The sequence below is a fragment of the Ursus arctos genome, unplaced genomic scaffold, assembly GCF_023065955.2.
Source record: "Ursus arctos isolate Adak ecotype North America unplaced genomic scaffold, UrsArc2.0 scaffold_22, whole genome shotgun sequence".
In the NCBI taxonomy this organism is placed as follows: domain Eukaryota; kingdom Metazoa; phylum Chordata; class Mammalia; order Carnivora; family Ursidae; genus Ursus; species Ursus arctos.
In genome coordinates this window covers 45,832,644-45,850,498 of record NW_026622897.1, presented here as the reverse complement: position 1 = coordinate 45,850,498, position 17,855 = coordinate 45,832,644, and the positions used below count along the sequence as shown (strand labels likewise).

Here is a 17,855-nt window from a genome sequence, read left to right as displayed (position 1 = left end):
AAACTCCACCAAACAACAACAACAACAAAAAACCCACAAACCCTATTAGGAATAATAAATGAATTCAGTAAAGTTACAAGATTGAAAAGTAATACCCAGAAATCAGTTGCATTTCTATACACTAGTAACAAAGTAGCAGAGAAATAAAGAAAACAATTCCATTTACAATTGCACCAAAAAGAATACCTAGGACTAAACTTAACCAAGGAGCTGAAAGACCTGTACTCTGAAATCTTTAAGATACTGATGACAGAATTTGAAGATGGCACACAGAAAAGGAAAGATATTCCATGCTCATGGACTGGAAAAATTTGTATTGTTAAAATGTCCATACTACCCAAAGCAATCTACAAATTCAGTGCAATCCCTATCAAAATACCAGTTGCATCTTTCATAGAACTGGAATAACCCTAAAACTGTGTAGAATGACAAAGGACCTCAAACAGCCGTAGCAATCTTAAGAACAAAGCTGGAGGTGTCACAATTCCAGATTTCAAGATATACTATTAAACTATTGTAATAAAAACAGCATGGTACTGACACAAAAACAGACACATAGATCAAAAGAACAGAGTAGAAAGCCCAAAAATAAACACACACTTCTACAGTAAATTAATTAATCTACAACAAAGAAGGACAAGAATATACAATGGAGGAAAAGACAATCTTTTCTATAAATGGTGCTAGGAAAACTAGATAGCTACATGCAAAAGAATGAAACTGGACCACTTTCTTACCATACACAAAAATAAACTCAAAATGTATTAAAGACCTAAATAAAACAATAAAACTCTGAGATGAAAACATGGCAGTACTTTCTTTGACATTAGCCTTAGCAACATACTTATGGATATGTCTCCTAAGGCAGGGGAAACAAAAACTATTGGGACTACATCAAAATAATCTTCTGCACAGCAAAGGAAACCATCGACAAAACAAAAAGGCAACCTAGTAAGAGGATATATATGCAAATGATATAAGGAGTGATAAGGAGTTAAGATCCAGGGGGGCGCCTGGGTAGCGCAGTTGTTAAAAAGTGTCTGCCTTCGGCTCAGGGCGTGATCCCGGCGTTTCGGGATCGAGTCCCACATCAGGCTCCTCCGCTGGGAGCCTGCTTCTTCCTCTCCTACTCCCCCTGCTGTGTTCCCTCTCTCGCTGGCTGTCTCTCTGTCACATAAATAAATAAAATCTTAAAAAAAAAAAAAAAAAGGAGTTAAGATCCAAAATATACAAAAAACAAAACACCAAGAAAATCCAACGAAAAAATGGGTAAAGGAAAAAAAATGGGCAGAGGATCTGAATTCATGCACCGTTTGTGCAAATAAAAAGTGGTGCAGCCACTGTGGAAAACAGTATGGAGGTTCCTCAAACAATGAAAAATAGAAATACCATATGATCCAGTAATTCCACTACTGGGTATCTGCCCAAAGAAAACAAAACAACAACAAAAAATTCAACAAGATTGTTAAAACCACAGCCTCCAAATGGTGTCAGTTTGGTGTCCCAAACTGGGGCTTAATACCTAATCTCACTGTAGTTTCAACCTCCCCCAGAAATACAGTCTTAACTGGTTAGGAATTTTTGATCAGTGCCAATGAGTATGCCAAATGGACACACTCCACCCTTAAGGAAAGATGAGGTTATCTACATAAGACCCTTTGCTTTTCCCCTAAGGGACAATCCTTTACTTTTCCTAATAACTTTCTTGCCTCACCCTCCTATAAAAACCTTCCATTTTGTACAACTCCTCAGAGCCACATTGGACTTGCCAAATGAGCTGTTGTCCGATTTATGAATCATTTAATAAAGCCAAGTAGATCTTTAATCTACTTCGTTGAACAGTGCCTGGCTGGCTCAGTTGGTAGAACATACAACTCCTGATCTCAGGGTCATGGGTTCAAGCCTCACACTAGGCATAGAGCTTACTTAAAAAAAAAAAAAAAATTACTGGGTTGAATTTTTGTTATTTAGTCATTGGTGGCAGCGAGGGAAACCGAGGCAAACTTCTGGCAGCATTCAAGAATGAGAAACACAGACATGGTACCAGCAAATCCTCTGAGTTCACAGTCTTTCTTGCTGTTTCCGAGGGCTGTGGTAATTTCCTCTTGTTTCTGACCTTTACTCTCTCTCTTTTTGTTTTTGTGTTTTTCAGTTCAGCTCCTGACCTAATTGGCTTTCACTTACAAGGCAGGTCAGCTTGAAATGGCAGATGGCTATGCTGGAGCCCAGTTGAGCCGGCAGAAGGGTCTTCTAGGAGCCAAGGCTTTCAGACCACAATTCCACATGTGGAAAACCCCAGCAGGGATGTAGGGGAATTGCTTATGGTGCACACAGGGCCTTGTGGCCAGGAAACAGTACTTCCAATATGTTCAGGTGCACGTTTGTCTTGTTTTATGTACATAAAGGCTCTTGCTAGCATGTATGTAGGAGGCCAAAAAGCCACAAAAATTGGTGGACAGAAGTCGAGCATTTAGAGGCTGTTAGACTGCCTCCTCAAGAAGATATCACACAAGAAAACAGCAGCTTTGGATAATGGCTTTTTCTAAGATTTTTTAAAAGTATTTTTATTTATTTACTTATTTATTTTTCGAGAGAGAATGCATGCCTGCGTGGGGGGAGGGGAGAAGGGACAGAGAGAGAAGCAGGCTCCCCAATGAGCAGGGATCCCGATGTGGGACTCGATCCCAGGACCCCAGGATCACAACCCGAGCTGAAGGCAGGCATTTAACTGACGGAGCCACCAGGTGCCCTGACTTTTTCTAAGATTTAATGAAGTTTTTGTAAGTAATTTAAATACAACTGTTAAGAACAAGTAAATAAAAGTTTTAGATAACCTTTCAAAATAGTCTCCCCAGGGGCGCCTGGGTGGCTCAGTTGTTAAGCGTCTGCCTTCGGCTCAGGGCATGATCCCAGCGTTCTGGGATCGAGCCCCATGTCAGGCTCCTACACTGGGAGCCTGCTTCTTCCTCTCCCATTCCCCCTGCTCGTGTTCCCTCTCTCACTGGCTCTCTGTCAAATAAATAAATAAATCTTTAAAAAACAAAAAACAAAACAAAAACCAAAAACCAAAATAGTCTCCCCAAATCTCTTTGGTAGTGTAAAACCTTAAAGTTTTGTTAAATTAAATGATGAGTTAAATTCATTAAATCTCTAGATCATTTCCAAGTAAGACAAATACTAAACCATTAATTACTAAACACAGGACAGAACTAGAATGTAGAAAAAATAATTATAGAAGATTTGTGAAAAGGAACCATTTAAAAGGAATTTTAATGTGTGGTCAAGCTGGTTAAGATGAAAATAAACTTATTAAAAAACTAAGTTTCAATATGAAAAGCTACTGCAAAATTAGAATTTAGTTTTTTATTGAAAGGGACAACATTTTCTTGGACTTTTGTTCTGCTTTTAATAAGACTGTAAAAGTTCCTTTCTCTTCTAAATATTAGATTTCATAATGATCTGTTATCTTATTTAGGCAAGTACTTTAAAATTTTTTTTTGATATTTTTGGGGCGCCTGAATGGCTCAGTCAGTTAAATGTCTGACTCTTGATTTTGGCTCAGGTCATCATCTCAGGGTTGTAGAATCAAGCCCCACATCCACAGTGTGGAGTCCGCTTGTAAGATTCTCTGTACCTCTCCCTCTTCCCCTCCCCCCATGCTTGCATGCTCTCTATCTCTAAAATAAATTAATTAAAAAAATCTTTTTTGGTATTTTTGACAAACTTATCCAAATCAAATTCTAAATGAGGCCTTTTTACCTGGCGTATTCCAAAGGAATCCAAGTGCTCCTGACCACTGACAATGCTGCAAAATTAAAAGATGCTAGAGACCTCTAAATGTAATTTATGAGGAAGAGACATAGCTGACATCTTTTCCTTTACTCTAGTATTGGCCAGCAAAATAATGCCTTCATCTGTATCTCCTAATACAGTTGCTATTGCTAAAGGGGTGGTAACCCCTTTTATTTGGGGCTAAGAAAAAAATCTGTGTCCCTAACTTTTTACAAGCAGAATGACATTTCATTGGTCAACTGCCCTGAATTTACACTGTTGAGTTAAAAAGGACATACCACTGGGGAGCCTGGGTGGCTCGTTTGGTTGAATGTCTGACTTTTTTTTTTTTTTTTAAAGATTTTAAAAAATGTATTTATTTGATAAACAGTCATTGGAGGCCCCAATGAACAGAAGTCTAGGACCAGATGGCTTGTCACAGGTGAATTCTACCAAATATTAGAAGGTGAGTTAATACTTACTCTTCTCAAACTATTCCAAAAAATAGAAGAGGAAGGAAAACTTCCAAATTCATTCTATGACACCAGTCCTACCCTCATACTAAAACTAAAGACACCACAAATAAAGAGAACTACAGGTCAATGTCTCTGATGAACACAGATACAAAAATCCTCAACAAAAATACTAGCAAACTGAATCCAACAATACATTAAAAAAACCATTCACCACTATCAAGTGGGATTTATTTCTGGGATGCAAGGATGGTTCAATATTTGCAAATTAATCAATGTGACACATCACATCAATAAGAGAAAGGATAAAAATCATTTTATCATTTTGATAGAGAAAAAGCATTTGACAAAGTACAACACCCATTCATGATAAAAACCTTCAAAAAAGCAGGTCTAGAGGGAATATACCTCAGCATAATACAGACCTTTATAAAAAACCCACAGCCAACATTATACTCAGTGGGCAAAAACCGAGAGCTTTTTCCCTAAGGTGAGGAAAAGATAAGGATGTCCACTCTCACCACTTTTATTCAATAAAGTCCTAGCCACAGCAATCAGACAACAAAAAAGAATAAAAGGCATGCAAATTGGTAAGGAAAACTTTCACTATTTGTAGATAACATACTATATATAGAAAATCCTAAAGACTCCACCAAAAACCACCAGAACTGATAAATGAATTCAGTAAAGTTGTAGGATACAAAATCAATGTACAGAAATCTGTTGCATTTCTATACACTAATAATGAAACAGCAGAAAGAGAAATCAAGAAGATAATCCCATTTACAACTGCACCAAATATAATGAAATACCTAAGAATAAACTTAACCAAGGAAGTGAAAGACCTGTACTCTGAAACTAGAATATTGATGAAAGAAATTCAAGACAACACAAAGAAATGCAAAGATAGGGGTGCCTGGGTGGCTCAGTTTGTTTAAGCATCTGCGTTGGCTCAGGTCATGATCCCAGGGTCCTGGAAGTGAGCCCTGCATTGGGTTCCCTGCTCAGAGGGGAGTCTGCTTATTCCTCCCCCCCCCCAGCTCATGTTCTCTCCCCCATTCTCTCTCAAATAAATAAAAAAAAAGAAAAGAAAAAAGAAATGCAAAGATATTCCATGGTCATGGATTGGAAGAATAAATATTGTTGAAATGTCTATACTGCCCAAAGCAATCTACACATTTAATGCAACCCTCATCAAAATACCAATAGCATTTTTCACAGTACTAGAACAAACAATCCTAAAATTTGCATGGAATGACAAAAGACCTTGAATAGTTAAATCAATCTTGGGGGGGGGGGGAGTGAAGGTACACAATTCCAGACTTCAAGTTATATTACAAAGCTGTAGTAATCAAAGCAGTATGGTAGTGGCACAAAAACAACAGAAAGCCCAGGAATAAACCCATAATTATATGGCCAATTAATCTTTGACAAAGGAGGAGACAATATGCAATGGGAAAAAGATACCCTCTTCAACAAAGGGTACTGGGAAAACTGGACAGCTACATGCAAAACAATGAAACTGGACCACTTTCTTACACCATACCAAAAAGAAACTCAAAATGGATTAAACACTTAAATGTAAGACCCAAAACTATAAAAGTCCTAGAGGAGAGCACAGGCAGTAACTTCTCTGACATTGGCAGTAGCAACATTTTTTAGATATGTCTTCCAAGGCAAGGGAAATAGAAACAAAAATAAACTATTGGGATTACATCAAAGTAAAAAGCTTCTGCACAGCAAAGGAAACAGTCAACAAAACTAAAAGGCAACATACTGAATGGGAGAAGATATTTGCAAATGACAGTTCCAATAAAGGGTTAGTATCCAAAATATATAAGGAACTTATACACTTGAGCACCCCCCAAAATCAAATAATCCAATTAAGAAATAGGCAGAAGACATGAACAGACATTTCTCCAGGGAAGATACACAGATGGCCAACAGGCACGTGAAAAGATGCCTAATCAACATCAGTTATCATCAGGGAAATGCAAATCAAACTACAGTGAAATATCAACTCACACCTGTTAGAATGGCTAAAATCAACAACAAACAAATGTTGGTGAGCATGTGGAGAAAAAAGGAACAATCCTGCACTGCTGGTAGGAATGCAGACTGGTGCAGCCACTATGGAAAACACTATGGAGGGTCCTCAAAAAATGAAAAACAGAATTACCCTATGAACCAGTAATCACACTACTATTTAACCCGAAAATACAAAACACTTATTTAAAGGGATACATGTGCCCTTATGTTTACTACAGTATTATTTATAATAGCCAAATTATGAAAGCAGCCAAAGTGTCCATCAATTGATGAATGGATAAAGAAGATATGGTGACACACACACACAATGGAATATTATTCACCCAAAAAAAGAACGAAATCTTGCCATTCACAGCAACACGGAGGTAGAGTACAATGCTAAGTGAAATATGTCAGTTAGAGAAAGACAAATACCATATGATTTCACTCATATGTGGAATTTAAGAAACAAAACAAGCAAAGACTAAAAAAAAGAAAAGAGACAAACAAAGCAACAGACCCTTAACTATGGAGAACTAATGGTTACAAGAGGGGAGATGGGTGAAATAGGTGTACATTTATCATGATGAGAACTGAGTAATACACAGAATTGGTCAATCACTATATTGTGCATGTGATACTAATATAACATTGTTTATAGGAATGAAGATTAAAAACTTCATAAAAAAAGATAAATTACAGTGCTTTGTTTTCAAGTTTAATATTCACTGAGTATGTGGAGAGTTGATTTTATATTTGAGAAGAACCTGAAAATTCATTTCTTATACCTTAAAAAAAAAAGTCAATAGCTTCATTGGCTCTTTCAGAGTAGCTCAGAGGTTCTGGGGAATTAATTAAATGACTGGGTTTTTTTTAGTAGATTTAGTAGTCTGTCATGCTCCTAAGTAAAGTAAGCTAAAATAATGCACACAAAAATTTAAAGGTAAGTGAAATCTAAGGGTTGAATGCTTTTAATTCTGAAATCTAATATAGTTGGAAATGATAGTAAAATTTTCAAAGGCTTTCAATGCTTCACGACTCTTTAAGCATTGAAATTTTATGCAAAAGGTTCTAATTTTATGTAAGAAAGAAATCCTAATTTTTTCTCTGCTGTTTAGTATTTATTTGAGAAAGGAAGCCTAAATTTGAAAAATTAAGAAATATGTAAAAAATCAGATTCTTAAATACAGTGAATTAATTCATGAATTTATTCATGAAAAAAAAGTGGGTAGAAGAACTGAATAAGCATCTTTCCAAAGAAGACATACAGTGGCCAACAGACACATGAAGATGCTCACATCACTAATTCTCAGGGAAATGCAAATCAAAACCACAGTGAGATATCAGTTCACATGAGTCAGAATGGCTAAAAATCAAAACAAAAAATAACAAATGTTGTAAGGATGTGGAAAAAAGAGAACCCTTGTGAACTATTAGTGAGAATGTAGACTGATGCAATCACTGTGAAAAACAGTATAGAGATTCCTCAAAAAGTTAAAAATAGAAATACCATGATCCAGTAATTCCATTACTGGGTATTTACCAAAGAAAACGAAAACACTAATTTAAAAGATATATGCACCCCTAGGTTTACTGCAGCCTTATTTACAATAGCCATGATATGGAAGCAACCCAAGTGTCCATGGATAGATGAATGGATAAAGAAGAAGTCATATATATACAACATAATATTACTCAATTATAAACAATGAGATCTGGCCATTTGTTACAACATGGATGGACCTAGAGGGTATTATGTTAAGTGAAATACATCAGACAGAGAAAGACAAACACTATATAATTTCATTTATATGTAGAATCTAAGAAACAAAACAAACAAAAAACAAAAAGCAGAAACAGACTCATTAATACAGAGAACTAGTGGTTGCCAGAGGGGTGGAAGTGGGGGGATGGGTGAAATAGGTAAAGAGAATTAAGAAGTATAAACTTCCAGTTATAAAATAAATAAATCCTAGAGATAAAAAGTACAGCATAGGGAATACAGTCAATAACATTCATTGTAAAAACACTGTACAGTGATGGACAGTGACTACATATATTATGGGGGAGCACTGAGTACTGTACAGAATTGTCAAATCACCACTTTGTACACTTGAAACTAATACAACATTGTATTATCAACTATATTTCAATAATAAATGTTAAAAAAAGTATTTCTGCAAATTGTAAACCATATTTTTAATAGTACATCACTTGGGAAAGGAGGAATAAAAAAAGGAAGACAAATCTTAATTCCTAAGTAAAAATAAAGTATATGTCAATTCCAAAGGTGGGGGGAGATAAATATAAATAATATATATATATAATATAAATATATCTTTTATATATATATAAAAATTATAGGAAGGAAACAAATTCTTAAACAGTGAATTCATGGTTATGAGTTCTATGAATTATTCCACAGTTAAACTCATTTAGCTTATTCTATGCTTTATATAAAATTATTGCTTTTTCTCCATAGCACCACAGTGACAGCTCTTAAAAATTACTCAAGCTGATTCACTCTTCAGTGGCAAAGGAGAACGGTTTACCTACTTCTCCAGATTGTTAGAGGAATAACATAAGATAATACATGAGAAATCCACAGCTCTGTTCATCTCTCATCCCAAGTTCTTAGTAAACGGCATTATTGACCTTAGGGATTTGTGTATCCAAATTAAAGCATATTAATGAAGTTGTTCCCAGACATGTGTATGTCCCTTCCAGCTTCCTAACTTTGTGAAAGTTAACCAGACCTTACACATGACTACAGTAAAATGTTTTTATCTTGTAAGTCAGCTTTTCTACTGTGGTAGGTTTTCTATGGGGAAAAAGTTATTTCAAAAATCATCGACCACCACCACCTCAAATAATTCAAATAATACATAATTTTCTCACATAACAAAACATTTGACAAAATTTCATTCTCTGTGTTACCATAATTTTATTATGATTCCCCTAACTCCTCAATCTCTTTAAATACTGATACTAAAGTTTTCCTTTTGTTCTTTGGTTCCTTTGTAGAGTATAAGGAAGATGTAGGTGTGTTTAGGAGGTGGGTGGGTAGTCAGAGATGCAGTATAAAAACGATTGTCTGATGAAACAGTCAGATAATAATGAAAATATTACCTGTTGAGCTCGAGTAACCATCTCCTTGTATATACTATCCAGGCTGACATTTGATAAAGTGGTTAATGCCGATACAATTGTTTCTGCTTGTGCTTTGTCAAATCCTGTAGAGAGCAAATACGTATTTATGTTTTTTTAAAAAATGCATGTCCTTATCAACATAAACAGCTAGAATAACTTTCCTTATCAAATTTTTCACTTAAAAAAAGTTACAATTAATTTCAGATTATGTTATTCTCTAATAGCACTCTATAATTTTAATTCCCACTGATCCATTTCCCCATGTCTACATCAACACTGCATCATCCTAGTGGCTTTTGAGTTTATCACTGGCATTAAAAAATGGAATGGCATTGCATTTTTATCCTTAAAATTTGCATTTCTTCAGTCAAGTAACTTTATATACCTTTATTGCCTATTTATATTTTTCTGTGAGCTATTTATGGCCTTTGCCCATTTTTTATAAAATTACTGAAATTTTTTTGATTCATATGAACTCTTTGTACATTAAAGCAATAAGTTCATTGTCATGTATGTTCCTAACATTTTTAACTTTGTGAATGAATGATACCTTTTGATATACAGATTTAAGTATTTCAGTAGTCACATCTGTCAGTCTTTACTTTTCTGCTTCTGAGTTTTAGGTCTTGCTTCCTCAATCTAAAAGTCTTTAAATATTCTATATTCTAGTATTGTTAGTAGCTTTTCTCTCATTTTTTTTTTACATTTGACTTTTAATCAATCTGGAATTTATTTTTCAGTAAGAGCATCTGATCTATATTTTCAAACAGCTAGCCATGTATCATCAATTTATTAAATAACCCTTCCTTTCCCTAATTTGTAATGCCTTCTTTGTTTGCTAAAAATCTCTATATCTGAATGCCATTCTATTAATCTACTTTTCTATTCCTGTACTATCACATAATTTAACTTACTGTTTTGCTATCTGGTAATCTTTTGTTATCTGGTAATCTTTTGTTTTTCTTTTTTGCTATTCTTAAATAGTCCTTGCACTTCCATGTGAACTTTAGTTATCAGCCTGGAAACTAGTTTTTCTTTTCTACATAACTGAAATCAGACTACACATGTAATTTGTTTTTTTTTCCCCACTTAGTATGAGTATTTCTCATATCAATAAATATTCTTCAACACCATTTTTGTGACTGTAGAATATTCCACTGCATGGATGGCACTTGTATTTAAAGTGACTTTTAATTGTTCATAATAATGATATTGTCTTCACTTCTTGCGACTGTTGTTAATATTATTCTTTCAAGAGGTACCCGTTTCTTTGGGGTGCCTGGGTGGCGCAGTCATTAGGCGTCTGCCTTCGGCCCAGGGAGTGATCCCAGCGTTCTGGGATCGAGCCCCACATCAGGCTTCTCCACTGGGAGCCTGCTTCTTCCTCTCCCACTTCCCCTGCTTGTGTTCCCTCTCTCGCTGGCTGTCTCTATCTGTGTCAAATAAATAAATAAAATCTTAAAAAAGAAAAAAAAGAAAAAAGAGGTACCCGTTTCTCACCATGAGTTTCCAAATCCTGAACTAGTGCATGGGTATCAAAAGTTAATTTCCTTTGTTCTAAAGGAGTTATGTCCACTCGCCTCATATCATATCCTTCCTTGGTTGTGGTGGTGAAGAAGTCTGAAAAGGGAAGACAGGTTTTTTCCTTGTAGTAATCAACACAAGTGTGACACTTTAGCTTGTAAAGCATTTCTCCTATCTATTTACCATACAGTTTCACCTCCTAGGAATTCTGTAATTTTAAGTAAGAAAACACATTTCTCTGAGTGGCCCACTCTTTTATCTGCAAAGTTTCTAACGTTATTCTATACATGGCAACCAGTGAATAAATGTTTCCTTTCCTTCTTTTAGTATTCAGATATATTTTATTTATTAAGAGTCAGTCAAAAGTTGTAACATAATATACATCAAAAATTTTTGATATCACTGCCACATTTCTCATTACTGGAAGAGTGGAAACTGCCCAACTCTCCTAGGGTCTCAGAAGTCTTTTACAGAGATATGGTAATTATTTATTCCTACATCCCCATATAAAGTAGCTTTTTGAAAATCCACTCTCTTACATATCCATTTTATTTCCATCAGAGTTCTCAGCTCTAATCTGAAATTGTCTGGTTTGTCTCTCTGAACCAGAATGTAAGCTCCATGACACTTTCAGTTTTTCATCACTGTACCTTCACTACCTAGAACGGTGCTTGGCAAATAACTGGGTCACAATATTTTACTGTTGAATCAATCGATTAATTTTAAATTCTGGGGTATTTACTACTATCAACACAAAAGCCCTAGCAAATTTCTCATTTTTGCAATAAATTGTCCTGTTTCAATAAATCCCCAATTTTTAACCTAGACACAGTATGGTCCTTTACCATATAATACTAATGAATTTCATTAAAAGGTATTCTTTTTCAGAACTTTGTCTATATACAACTTGAATGAACGAGCAAAGCAGTGGGAGGGGCAGAGGGAGAAGACTTCCCAGTGAGGAGGGAGCTTGACATGGGGCTGATCCCAGGACCCCAGATTCATGACCTGAGGTGAAGGCAGATGCTTAACAGACTGAGCCACCCAGGCACCCCATATACCAGATATTTTTTTATACTATGAATGCAAGGTGGTATTAGCCATTTTTAGAAAACAGCCTAAAAAGGTAAAGCATTTTACCTAAAGTCACAGAGTCATCGGCAGAATCAGAATTGAGACTCAAGACTTCTGACTCCAAAGCCCATGCTCTTTCTGTCACCCTATGCTCTTTTTTATCCTAAATCACTCAAGATAGCTAGGTACTTAAACGACATACATAGCTGCAACCTCAGGTATTACTTTTCTGCGAGGTAGTTTAGGGAAAATTCCTATGTATCTTTTCAGCCAACAAATACTTGAGTGTCAGGCACAGGGGATGATGAGCAAAATCAGACATAACCGACTTGCTGACTTTGCGGACTAGTAGGCAGGAAAGAGATACTTAAAAACAGTATCTAAATATAAACTCTAAATTCAGTGATGAAAAAGTACTGGCCAGTCCTTTACATCAATTCATTCAAATACTCAAATTCTCTTTAGAGGTTAACAGGAATCAGACGTAAAGGTGGATCAGTTTTGAACACACACACACACAAACACACACACACTAGCACAGTGGTCAGCAATAGTTTTGGCTCTGAGTGCCATCAGAAGAGTTAAGCAATGTGCCTTTGTGTGTCAATATTAGACTGAGGAAGAGAAAAAAAAATTAGAGGAGAAAGAGGGGCAGATTTCAGTTATATTTCCAATAACAATTGCATTAGAAATGATTAGTACCCAGTTACCCATCCTTGATTAGAAGTTTAGTTATTTTTGGGGGGCTTACTGCAGGGGAGGGGAGTAATGTTTATGTAACACGATACTGCTTTCACACCTATTTTTTTTTCACATCTATTATTTATCCTTAACATTCTCATGTTATGGATGAGAAAAACAGGCTCAGAAATGCTAAGTAACTGCCTGAGATCTTATGGTCTCAGAGCTAGGCAGATTAGCGCACAATTCCTCTTCCTTCCACAAAGGGAAGCTTCCTACTGATAGGGGAGAGAGACCAAAAAAAACACCTAACACGGCTGCAAATCCCCACAGGCTGCAGCTGCAGTCTCATGTCCCACTCTGCTCAATTTGGCCCTCCGCTCTCAAGGACTCTTCATTCTTTAATTCTCTTAATAATTTGAGAAAGCTTTTTTTTTTTTTTTTTTTTGCCTACTCATATTTATCCTTCAGAGTTCAGTTTGAATGTCTCCTCCACTGGAAAGACTGCTCAGACTCTCTTAGGTCAGGTGTTTCTTGTTAGCGTTTTTCACAGGATCCTAGAACATTATTTTGCCGCACCTCACAATTTACACATTTATGACTGTGAACTGCTTTCCCACGAGGCCAGGGATCAGGTCAGCAAACCACAGCCTGCAGGCCACCATCACCTATTTTCCTAAACAGCTTTACTGAAACACAGCCATGCTCATTCACTTATTAATGGAAAACATGAGAATTTTAAAAACAGTATCTAAATATAAACTCTAAGTTCAAATGATGAAAAAGTAATGGCCAGTCCTTTACACCTACAGGTGCTTTCATGCTACCATGACAAGAGTAGTAGCAAGTGACCACATGACCAGATACAATCTGGCTCATTACAGAAAAACTTCGAGGACCATCACATTAGATTATAAGGTCCCCGTGAGCAAGAACCACACCTGCTCTTGCTTGTCATGGAATCCCTGACGCCTATAACAATTCCTGGTGCTCAGCAAATATTTGCTGATCGAAAGGAACTGTGTTAGGTGGTGTGGGTACAATGAGGATCAAGGCTGAGGTTTAAATCATGTGCTATCAAGATATATCCGTAAAGGAATACAAAGGAGAGACATCTGGTCCTCAGTGAGAATAAAGGGTTAAAAATGGCTGTTTGGTGAAATCTTACCATTTGCAACGACATGGACTGGACGGAACTAGAGGGTATTATGCTAAGCAAAATAAGTCAATCAGAGAAAGACAATTATACTGTTTCACTCGTGGAATTCAAGAAACAAAACCGAGGATCATAGGAGAAGGGAGGGAAAAAAAGATGAAATCAGAGAGGGAGACAAAACATAAGAGACTCAACTACAGGAAACAAATTGAGGGTTGCTGGAGGGGAAGGTGTTGGGGGATAGGGTAACTGGGTGATGGCCATTAAGGAGGGCACGTGATGTAATGAGCACTGGGTGTTATATGTAACTGATGAATCACTGAACTCTACCTCTGGACTAATAATACGCTATATATTAGTTGAATTTAAATAAACTAAAAATTTTTTTAAATGGCTATTTGGAAAAGATACTAGTTATAGTAAATCTTAAAGAGACGTTAGCCAGGCAGGAGGACCACAATGAGCAAAATTCACAAAGGCATGAGCTGCCTTTGCTATTTCTACCTTGGGCTCTATATACTATGGGGATGAGGAGGAAGAATACAGAAGGATCTGTGGAACATTCATTCCTTGGGTGTACTCAAATAGTTCTGTAATCTTTGGCTGAGTCCTCACAATCCTAAGAAGTAGGTGTTGACAGCCTTCCTTGCAGTAGGACTTTAGAGAGCACTCTTCTTTGGAGGGAACGAGGAAATGGAAAAGCCTTTGATAGCCAGAGCAGGGCTTCACAAGTACTTCAACTCACAAGCAATTTTAAGAATAAATCTTTGTAAACATATTAATAGGTAGAGGAAAGGAAGTAAACAGAATCACTGTTCTTAGCTCAGGGTGAGATAACAGGTCCTTAATATCTTAAAAGTTCCCAGAATCTATACAATTGTACAAAATCCTAAACCCTTCCTTTCATACATATCTTGTGGTTTTCCTAAAGTGAGAAACAAACTCACAGTTTAAAGACGTAACCAGCAACACAAAGCTTTTAAATTGTACATCTTGGATCAGCACTCTGGCCTACCTTGCACCAAGCTCTTTGCCAGAGAACACCAGATTTTACTTTTGATAACACATGTAAAATGCTGTCTCATTAGGGGCACCTGGGTGGCTCAGTCGTTAAGCGTCTGCCTTCGGCTCCGGGCATGATCCCGGCATTCTGGGATCGAGCCCCACATCAGGCTCCCCTGCTGGAAGCCTGCTTCTTCCTCTCCCACTCCTCCTGCTTGTGTTCCCTCTCTCGCTGGCTGTCTCTATCTCTGTCAAATAAATTAAAAAAATCTTTAAAATGCTGTCTCATTAAATCTAAATTACAAGTTTTATATTAACTAATTGCTAATTTAGAGCTACACCACTTCAGTGACATAGCTGGTTATTAATATAGATCTATATATCTATGTATCTATATGCTGGTCTGTTGACAGGTGCTTTGCTAGCTACATCAGAATTAACAGAATTAATAAATAAATAACACAGAGATCCCTGGGCTCCACTCCTGAAGACTGACTCAGGAGTTCTGGAATAGGGCTTAAAACTATGTATTTTTGAAAAGTATCCCCAGGGTTTCTATTCTGCTAAATCTGGGAAGCAGTAATGAACTAGGAATCCAGCACTATTAAAACTTAGACAAACTGCATCACCTTCCCATGCCTTCTCTATTTATCTTTAAAAAAGAAATTGGACTAAATAACTGAGATCCTTCCATAGGCTGAGGTCAAGGTTTTCAAATTCCTTCATTACTGACATTATTAGGCAAGTTTAAACTACACAGTAAGCATTCAATCAATATTTGTTCAGTGATGAGGGACACAAATCATTTTAGGTGTAAGGGGCTACTTAAGATTTCTCCAACAAAGTCAGATTCAAGTAGGGTAACTCAACAAATATGTTAAGACATTATTGTTTACTTATGAAGTATTTCCTAATACTTCAAAGTTCATTCTCCAAAATTGTTTAATATTCTTTGTTTACACATTCAAATGAAAACACATTATCTCTCAAAATTTACAAAGATAAGATAAACAATGAGGTGATTTCCCAGGGTTCAAAAAATGCTATCTCCTTTTTGTAAAGTCCCTCATAATGTGTATATACACTCAACACCTAAATGTGTAACCAAGTAGCTCGTGACAGACACTGGGAGCTCAACAGCAGTCTTACAGATGGGGGATCTACAACTGCAATCTTACTGTGTGAGTAAAATGAAGCAATTAGCAGACTGGCACAAAGTACGGTGGGCACTGGGTGGCTCATTTCACATGGCACTGAAGATTTAAGAAGGTGAATAGAGAATGCTAAGGTTAGTACGAAGTGGCTATTCTGTAGACAACCTTATAGAGTTTTTAAAAAGGATGAGGGGAGATTCTGGAATCATCTTTCACCATAAAGTCTGACGTCCTTCAGGACACAATGCTAACAAGGGTGCCAACAAGTTTAATACTTGCTGGTTCCAGCATTTCACGTTTTGTTTTGCTTTGCTTTGAATGGCTACTATGTGACTGCAGACTACTAGAAATTACAGCGAAAATAAAGCCGGCCTGACCTGAAATGTATGCTGTGGTCTACAAAAAACGTGGGCTCGAGACAGCACCCAAATAACACAGCCTAAGTTTGAACAGGCGACGAAAGAAACCAGAACTCTCAGAACACAGATTGCTCCTGACTGACCTCCGAAAGGGCGGGGATTGCCAGCCTTATTAGACAGAAGGAAACGAGGCCTGAGAAAGTAGCCTGGGTGGTACTCTAGTGGTGGAGCCAGGTGGGAAACCCCGGCTCTCAGAAGAGAAGGCGGTTCTCTGTCCTCTCCCTTCCCGCCCCAGGGCAACCTGGCGAGACCAGGCGGGCCTGGGAGGGGAGTGGCACCCTCGCAGGCACAAACCATCGGCAGTCTCCCCAGAGTGCAGTCAGGCATCGGTGACAAGCTGCCTCGTCTCACCTCTCCGCAGGGCCGGCGAAAAAACCCCGCCGAGGCTCGAAACCCGGCGGCCTCCACGGCCCTCAGATCGCAGGAGCCGCCAAACACAGCGACTCCACATTTCCTGTTTTCGGGCTGGCGGAAGGAGGCGAAAGGCTGAATGAATCACGCTTAAGCTTTCGGGCAAGGTAGTTCTGGCACCGCGAGGATGCTGGGAAGTGTAGTTTTCCACCAGCGCAGACTCCAGCCGCGCTCCCGCAAAGGTGGGCCTCTTCACAGACAGACCCACAACTCACTAGCATGATTCACAGCGGCTCGGCTCCACCCACCGTCCCTTCCCAGCCGGCGCACGACGTTACCGCGCTAAGACAGCGGGACCGTGTCTGAGACCTTCCAGTGCCCGTTTCCTAGCAATGAGGTACAGCTCAACAGCAGAGGTTCCCCGAGGAAGCCAGAGGCCATTACACGCCTGGGTGTGAGACGCAGCCACATCCTACTACCCGGCAACCTGGGATCTGAAATCCTCGTTCGCTGAGCATTCCGGGGGAATCGCGCAGAAACCTGGGAAATCGCTCAGAAACCTGGGAAATGTAGTCCAACGAGGTCCACATTCGTGTTTCTTCATGGCTTACTGCTTCGCCCTCTTGTGTGCAGGAGGATAAACTTCACTTGGTTTAGTCCCCGTCTGGAGGGAAACAATTTGTTTCCAGAGTGGACCTGATTTTCACCACTTATCCCTCTGAGGCCTGTTACTTCAGGCTTTGTTCCACATGGTAAAAATGCTGAAAATAACAACACACAGTAGTTGTGGGGTTCAAACATGCTAATATATCCTTTGTCAGTTCTAAAGTGGTCACAATCATTAGGCTTTAGTGCCTTAATTATTCTCACAAGGATGTAAACAGTTACCCCTGGATTTTCCTGCCTATTTGTTTCAAAGCTTTGTAAGCATCAGCTGCATAAAAAGCACCATTCTAAGCACTGAGGCCCATTAAAGGGATAACACTTGATTCCTGCCAGCAAGGGCTTAAAGTTTATGATGAGGAAATATAAGGCTTTAAAAAATTGAAGAAAAAAAGAAGGGACAGTTTAA

The 17,855-nt window shown here is 37.8% G+C and overlaps 1 protein-coding gene across 6 annotated transcripts in view; it reads right to left on the bottom strand.

Moving 5' to 3' along the window:
• CCDC90B (coiled-coil domain containing 90B) overlaps window positions 1-17,325 on the bottom strand; it is a 44,487-nt gene extending 27,162 nt beyond the window's left edge. The window contains exons 1-3 of one of the 6 annotated variants that reach the window (XM_026518214.4): window positions 16,784-17,325; window positions 10,923-11,042; window positions 9,402-9,505 (exon numbers count right to left, since the gene is read on the bottom strand). In XM_026518214.4, the coding sequence (XP_026373999.1) occupies window positions 9,402-9,505; window positions 10,923-11,042; window positions 16,784-16,883 (324 nt within the window). In that variant the 5' untranslated portion in view covers window positions 16,884-17,325. Of the gene's footprint in view, window positions 1-9,401; window positions 9,506-10,911; window positions 11,043-16,515 lie in introns of those variants that run through there. The other 5 variants (XM_057316886.1, XM_026518213.4, XM_026518217.4 and 2 more) reach the window with 5 other exon arrangements.
• Between the last annotated feature and the right edge of the window lie 530 nt (window positions 17,326-17,855).